The sequence below is a fragment of the Chenopodium quinoa genome, unplaced genomic scaffold (assembly GCF_001683475.1).
Source record: "Chenopodium quinoa cultivar QQ74 unplaced genomic scaffold, ASM168347v1, whole genome shotgun sequence".
NCBI classification, from domain to species: domain Eukaryota; kingdom Viridiplantae; phylum Streptophyta; class Magnoliopsida; order Caryophyllales; family Amaranthaceae; genus Chenopodium; species Chenopodium quinoa.
In genome coordinates, this window is record NW_018743391.1 from 3,295,955 (window position 1) to 3,304,396 (window position 8,442).

The 8,442-nt window shown below is 31.8% G+C and overlaps 1 protein-coding gene across 1 annotated transcript; it reads left to right on the forward strand.

Annotated features, from left to right (window-relative positions):
• Positions 1 to 408: 408 nt before the first annotated feature.
• LOC110738812 (MLP-like protein 31) lies at positions 409 to 1,616 on the forward strand. Its single transcript, XM_021919251.1, has 2 exons — positions 409 to 655; positions 1,059 to 1,616. The coding sequence occupies exons 1-2, from the start codon at positions 469 to 471 to the stop codon at positions 1,331 to 1,333; spliced, it is 462 nt and encodes a 153-aa protein (XP_021774943.1). The 5' UTR covers positions 409 to 468; the 3' UTR covers positions 1,334 to 1,616.
• Positions 1,617 to 8,442: the final 6,826 nt, after the last annotated feature.

Below are 8,442 nucleotides of genomic sequence, written 5' to 3' on the forward strand. Positions count from 1 at the left end.
ATTTTAGTTCAGTAAAAATAATTTAAGTTCAGCAAAAATAATTTCAATTCAGTAAAAATAATTTCAGTTCAGCAAAATTAAGGTGAAGAAAACAGAGCCTTAAGAAAAAAAAAACCAATAAATTATGGAAATTTTGATAAATTTATTGAATGAGGCTAATACTTTTTTTCATATAACACGAGACGAGCCAGACACAAAAAAAGCGAATTAGTGTCAAGAGTTTCCGATAAGATTAATTAAATATAATTAATATATTAGTGTGGTCGACAAAAGAAGATATCAGTTGTTGCCGATAACCAGCCATAACATAGAATACAAATTAATATATAATTAATATATATAAATATTTGGCCTTTCAGAATAAAATATACTAGGCAATATTTAATGCGCTTATAAAAGGGAGCTATTAACACAAATAATTGGTCAACAAATCTCTAATTTTGTTTGCACTACTCTACTCTCTCAAAAATGGGCATCAAAGGGAAATTGGAAGTGGAAGTTGATATAAATTGTCATGGTGATATTTTTCATGAAATTTTTAGCACAAGGCCTCACCATGTCTCAGACATGTCACCCTCAAATATTCATGCTTGTGATGTGCATGACGGTGAATTTGGCAAGCCTGGCTCTATCATTAATTGGAACTATACCCTCGGTAATTTTCAAAATCCATTATTACAATTATATGATGTTTGTACGTAGTATATGAATTTCTTTGACTAGTTTAGCATAATTATGTGGAATTTCGTTATAATCATATAATTATAGTTGTCAATCATTATTAAGTTTAAGCGTTGACAAACATGATAAACATATGTCTGCTAAAAAAGAATGGAGGAAGTACTATTAATCCTTCCTCTTATTCGAATTAATTAATTGATTTAACTCCTTAATCAGGGCTATGTGTAATTAAGTAAGTTAAAAGGCTTATAATTAAATTAAGTTCGTTGAAAGGCTTGACTAGCTACAAAAATCAAACCTACTTCGCGCTATTTTAAAATTCAATTTGCATTCACATCAATAAATCTCAATAACGATGGTGATTCCATGAATTACAGACGGAAAAAAATGTGTTGCAAAGGAGCTAGTGGAAGTAATCGACGAGGAGAACAAGCTAGTGAGATTCAAAATCATCGAAGGAGATCTCCTAAACGAGTTTAAGACCTTCACTCTTACAGTCCAAGTGATTCCAATGGGTGACATAACCGGAGTGAAATGGACCGCCGAGTTTGATACAATTGATGATAAAGGGCATTATCCTACCAAGCTAATCGACTTTTGCATTGCAGTCTCTAGAGATATCGAGGCTCATCACCTTAAAGATGACAAGTGATCGACTAGCTCTACGTCGAAAATTAAACTACCGATCGATTGATGGCCTAAGGGTTATATCCGGGTGTGTTATTATCGTTTGTTGTATGCAATATGTTTGAATTTGCGAAATGTACAGCTGATCATAGAAGGCTGTTTATTTGCTGTTGTTTTATGTTTGATTGTGTGTATCTTAATAAAGTAATAAGTAATTGTACTTTATGTATGCAATATGAATATTTACACTCGGTGACTCCGATTCGTATTGTTTATGAATTGATAAAAGATTTAACAGTTATGTTTCACGGAATTGACTTCAAGATCTCTTGGATTTATTTTTTTTTAGTGTTTGGAGAGCCACAAAGACAGATGATGAGTATTGACTCCAAAATCTCTTGAAATTTTGTCAACAACTATCATTTAAAATAACCACTTTTGATAACAATTACCTACTACTCCATATTTTTTTTAGAACTAGCACAAGAACACAAAAAGTTTAAGTAGCACTACCATATTTAATTTTCCAACAAGAATCTCGGGTTGGTGGGGTTATAATGTTTCAATCAATTGCGGTAGAGACAACAATGAAATCCAATGCTTGAACACAATTATAGGTGAATTATCTTTAATTTCGCATTGTAGATGATTAAATTTCTCAATTGAATATTACAATTAGGGTTTATGTCAAAAAAATAAATAAATTAAATTTAGGGTTCTACAAAATTAGGGCGGGAATTTGGTGCAATTAAATTGTACTTCCAATTTAGGGTTAATGTAGAGACAATTTTGTTAGTTTCATGTGGGTTTTTCGGGCAGATTTTTTTATAAATTGGCCCTCTTTAATTAATTGGAGAGAATTGGAAAACCAAAAGTGGTAGTGCTATTCAAATTTTTTGTATTTTTATGTCAGTTTTTTTTCAAAAATAAAATAAAATTAAGTAGTAGATTTTTTCAAAAGTGATCATTCAAATAATAGTTATTGACAAAATTTTCTATCAATTTTGTTCGTTTTCAAGTTTCAGAACCAAAAAAAATTCATAAGTTTATCTACATTAAAGTAAAGGACAACCGACTTACCTTAGTTTTTTTTTGGTGAAGACTACCGACTTACCTTAGTGGGTAGATAGATATAACAATGTCTTATTAAGCATTATTAATTTGACTTTAGCATTACTCGGCAAAAAAGGCTACCTAAAATCATGGTCAACAAGGTGGATCTGATCTGATAGAGGCTAACATATATCATTTAGAAGTACAATGCATGCATGAATTCAGATGTAGCATGTGTGTATTAATTACTGCACATTTTTCTTGCAATTAATGTCGTTGCACGACATATGGAACTATGGAAGATATGGGCCATGTTTGGTAATTGACTTTTTTATTAGCTTTTGGCTTTTTAGGTGGTCAAACAGCCAAAAAAATGTTTGGTAATTGGCTTTTTAGTCAGCGAAAAAGCTGGCTTTTAAGCCAAAATGAAAAAGCTGCTTTGAGTAGTTTTTTTGTTGGCTTTTGGCTTGTTGACCCACAAATTATCTAATAAACAGCCAACAACCAACAATTAATTTATCAAACACTTTTATAAACAACCAATTTCAAAAGCCATTATAAACAACCAAACATTTCAGCTAGTCAAACAAGCCAAGTGAGCTAGCCAACCGCCAACAGCCATTTGCCAAAACAAGGCCATGATTTGCAAAATATGGCTGTTTAACAATTCACCAATTACGATTTAGAATCATGCATAATAATATCATAAATGTAACTGGACGATTTTATGGTAGCCATGTTACTTGATTTTTTTTTTTCTTTTTTCGAATATCTTTGACGGATTCCGACATGATTTTTCCAAGACAATAAAAGCCACTTCCAAGGCAAATCTTCTATATATCCATTACCTGTAATCTTCATGTACCCAAAAATAATTTACTATATCAATAATTAAAAAAAAAAAATTGGAAGAAAAAAATTATTCTTTATTTATTTGTTGCCAATAATACAAACTTACAAAGCACTATATATTTTAAGAAAAATAATGCTCTAAAATAATCCAATTAAAATCTTCTAATTATTCCTGGTTCGTTATGATGTAGTCAATCCACCATTATTATTAGATCACTACCGTTAAGGTTCTGTCAACTTCACCTTATTTTTGGTGAATTGAAATTATTTTTATTGAAATGAAATTATTTTTGCTGAACTTAAATTATTTTTATTGAATTGAAATTAATTTTATTGAACTGTGATTATTTTTTGCTGAACTGAATTTATTTTTACTAATTTTCTATTATATTTATTCTTTATTAGGAAAATGAAAGTAATGCAACTAATTTAAAACTTCCTTATTAGGAAAGAGATGCAACTAAAAAAAATAGAGGAAGTATTAAATTTGTAATTGAAAAAAAAATATGACTTTTTTTAAAAAAAATTAAAGAAGGCTAACCTTGGTAATTAAAATCATACTCCCTCCGTCCTCTTTTGATAGTCCCTTATGGACAAATTTTAGTCCCACAATGTTCACCCCATTTGCTTTTTCCAACAACTATTAATATTAATTTTTTACCAAAATTCCCTCCAATTTGCAACAATATTTGTGCAAATTTAACTTTCCCGTGTAAATTTTATTTTCTCATATACTTTTATTAATTTCTCTCTCTAATTTTTTGCATACCCAATATCAATTTACTTTTTCAATGTACTTTAACTATTCTTTTTTGTGTTTACTAATTACCGTGAAAAATGCCCATAAGGGACTATTAAAAGGGGACGGAGGGAGTAGATTTTAGTTGAAACAATTTATTGTTTGTCGACATTGTCATTTTCTTTTATGATAAATAATACTTGTAGGAAAAAAATAATAATAATAAGTAGAACACAAAATAATCGTTGAACAAAAATATGGAACTGCATTCCAGGAACAAAATAAACCATAAAAGATAAATGATGACAGCATAACAAATTTTGGATGAAGATTAATGTTTGATATAGTATATTTACAATAATGCATTAATCAAGCAATTTCATTAGAATATTTAGTGCTTGTTATTATTGACAATGAAATAATATAGAAGATTGATATAATAATATGCTTGAGCTTGACATATTTAGATTTGCTTTGGATGTGGTTTTATTATTTATTTTTTATTTTTTTTCTTGGCAAAATCAGCACCTTTATTTTAAACCACACTACAAAACAACTAATTAAGTTGGATAATGATGGACGTTTAAACAACTAGAGTATTCTCATTGATTGATATAGACATTAGACAATTTTTTTTTTTTTTTTTTGGTGAGAACTAGGGGCAAGCCCCAAAAAGGAATAACAAACTAAGCAAGCTAGAAGGGAAAAACATACAAAACAAAGCAGCACACAAAAAGAAAGGAAACAAAACAAAGTAAAAAAAAAAAAAGAACTACTGAGCTACAAAGCTCTTATTCAAACTAGCTCTAGAAGCTCTACTCCAACGGCACCATTCGATGCCTCGTTACACCTCGTAAGTCCTCCAATAAAATAGCACGAAGGTCCTCCGGGACCGCCTCGAAGATGACAAGCTTTTGGGTGGACGATGCTCCAAAGTTGGCTAACCAATCCGCCGCCCGGTTAGCTTCTCTGTAACAATGTCCAATAGAGAGTTCCCAATCTCTATTCGAGATCAGGGACTTGCATTTGCGGATGATGTATAAAAAAGGAGAGTTAGTCGGAATTGGATCCACTAACATACGAACTGTTATTTTAGATGAACTACTACAAGAGGGGGGGTGAATGGTAGTAGGTTCCAATCGCGAAACTTATGCGGAAATTAAAAACAAAACGTAAAGGAACTTAAAGCACAAAGCAAGTTTTACGAGGAAACCATCCAGTGCCTAACTGGAAGTAAAACCTCGGCCCTATTGGGACTTATAAACAAATTCCACTATAATAGGCAACTCTCCTAGTACAACCTATTACACAGACCTTTGCTTTGCAAGTTCCGCCACGGACACTTGACTCTATGATAGGACACTTCCTACCAGACCTAAGACACTTCTCAGGACCCTTTTTCTCCCTTTACCCAGGAAACTTCCTAGGTGACCCAAGACACTTCTCAGGTTCCTTTCACTCACTGTGCACTCACAGCTACCACTCGAATTTTACCAGATTTCAAACTCATACACAAGCGTGAATTTAAGAGAATTCACAATCTCACCCCAAAATACAAAACACTCAAAACCCTTTTTCCCATTACAAGATCTCATCGAATATCCCTAAATACATATCTATGAATAAAGAGATAAAACTAATATGTTGAACACTCAAGATCTGTCTGGAACTCACTAGACGTACTGTAACCAAAAACCTGATAGGAACTTTGACCAGGAGGACTGACTTAGCTTCGTGGTGAAGGATAAAACCATTAAGCACGACCACTACACTTCGTCAGCCTCAACTTTGAATGAATGCATATGAGCATATTTATAGTACACTCGAATTATTCATTTCATCTTGAAAAAGATAGATTTTCTGAAAAGATAAGTTTAAAAGATATTTTCTAAAAATCAGTTTTCCGAAAATATATCTTTTTGTTAAGAATAAAAACTGTCAATAATAATAAGATAAACTTAGCATAAAATCAGATTTTATTCAAAACTTATCTTTTTGTTTAAAATACTTTTTAAACAATCTTATCTTTTTCCAAAAGGGATTTATTAGAAGATAAATATCTTTATTCAGTAAAACCAAATCCCTAAAAGATATGCACGTATAAGGTAAATATATATATCATTAAAACCGACTTTTAACGACGTTCATACTTAAGTTCCTATTAGGTTCCTGAACTCTGACAGTCTCTGAGTTCCTGACAAGTCAGTTACTCTAATTTCATTGACTGTTTGGAATTCACCTTGGTTCTATATAGACTTGTTCCAGACCGACTTTTATGTCCAACATACTTACATGAATCCTAGAGCAATATACTTCTATTTCTCTGTCTTCATGTTGCTTCTCTGAAACTCTTGTTCTGGAATCCTGTAGTCTTGATATATTCTGGATCTTAGGGTTTTCCCCAGCATTACACCGAAACCAGGTCGTTACAACCCGTTTTGAAGTTCCTGTTAAGAAACTTCTGGAAGTTCCATTTCTGGAACTCTTCTTCTAAATTTACTTGTATCCTCATGGATCCTCTAAAGTTCCTCTGTTTCAATTCCTACTTCAGCCCTCAACGCTTACTGAACCTGCAAACATCACAACACTAGAAAATCCTTATTAAATGGAAGTTTGCTCAATTCTTAACATCATCATCAAAACCTCATAAGGATCAACAAGTTGTCCCTTTTTGATGATGACGAACTGAGCAAACTTCTGAGAATAACAAAGTAAAACAGAAGGTTAGTTTTTTATTTATAAAAACAATAAAGAAAACTAAACTAAATTAAAAGACTCCTACACATACATAACCTATATATGTATAGGATACTTACCTTATGAAGCTAACATATGTAAACACATGTTTACATAGTTACCTTCATGGTCCCTTAGCCATCATCATGCTTATCAACCATAACACTTATCGTTGTTCTTGTTCCTCTATTGCTTATCCTATATTGCTCAAGTTCCTTACATATATACCTGTCATTACTCAGGTTCCTTGTATCCTGTTCCAAGCATAATTTGCTTTTTCTATGCACAACTTAACATACACGTTAGATAGATAATCATCATTAGTTTATAATCATCAAAACCTAATTGCTCAACAATTTCCCCCTTTTTGATGATGACAAACTATTGATGCTCATCACATATTAAAGGATAATCGTTGTACATTTATTCCCCTTAGTTTTTCAAGGAAATAACATTTAAACAAGTTAAGAACATACACAAGAACTTAATAGTTAGGAACTTAGCAATACACATCATTTATCAATATATAAATACTTTCAACAATCATGATGTAATAACTTTAGACTTAATTACTGCATACCATAAGCATCATACATATTCTTCCCCCTTTTGTCATTATCAACAAGGGTATTGTTCCACACGTTTGTTTTTCGTAAATTATATGCACTTAAAGTCATATGTCACACCTACCACCATATAATAAGTAAGTATATACTAGTTAAACACTTGTTGTTCCTAAAAGCCTCAAGGTACTCACTTTTCAAACACGGATACCATTTCCACACTAACTTCCAACTCACAATCCAAAGGCCCAACTTCAAAACCCTTAATTGAACTTGACAAATAAGAAGTTAAAATTCAAGTAAAGATCAGAGCTAAAAAGTTAGAAATGGATTGCATGAATAGACCAATTAAAGCGCAAGCTTAAAGGATATATAAAGAAGCATATGGAACAAAATAAGTAGAGGGAACGTGAAGTGGAATTTGTGCTCTTCGTTTAAACCTTTTGAGATGAGAACCGCCACATTGTACTTTATCTCAAACTCTTGAATCTCCTATTGAACACAACACATATTCATCTTGCCAATTGATAACCAAGTTCCCTTACCTTAACCACCAACTTCTTTGAGGAACATTCTCCATACTGGAACTTAAATAGATTTCAGTTTCATCATAATCAAGTTCCTTCGTCGTTTATTATTGTTCCTTCACTAGCTCACCAAGTATACGAGTACACGACATCAACATAGTCAACATTCTTCATATATAGATACCCAGGAAATTAAATATTTGATCACCCTTTTTCCTTTTCTTTCTCTTTTTTTTTTTTATTTTTTTTTTTTTTAAAGGGTGTCATTATACAAATTTTGCATGCTTTCCTGGAATAACACATTTTAAATCAATGAAGATATTACTCACTCATACACTTGAGTTCCACAACCAGATCTGAACCATTTTGATTTCTTGGTTCCTACCTTATTCCCCCTGAGTCCCTTACCATTCTTCTTCCTTTATCTTCAACTTCCTCCTCAACATATAATCACCATTTTTTATGTTTCATCAAATCATTAAAAATCATAAAAAGATGATCAACAAACTTAGAGCACATGGGAATTAAGAATAAGAAGTAAAAGTGTGTGAACGGAAAGAGGAAATTGAATTGGGTGAATAAGAATCTTCAATTTTCTAAATATAAGACAATTAGAGTATATGCAACACAGACACACAACTTAGAGTTGTAGAATAATGTTGCG

Excerpts from the sequence above, each read along its gene's own strand:
- LOC110738812 (XM_021919251.1), top strand. The coding sequence starts at position 469 with ATGGGCATCAAAGGGAAATTGGAAGTGGAAGTTGATATAAATTGTCAT. Across the intron at positions 656-1,058 it reads TAATTGGAACTATACCCTCG|ACGGAAAAAAATGTGTTGCA; the intron begins GTAATTTTCAAA and ends CATGAATTACAG.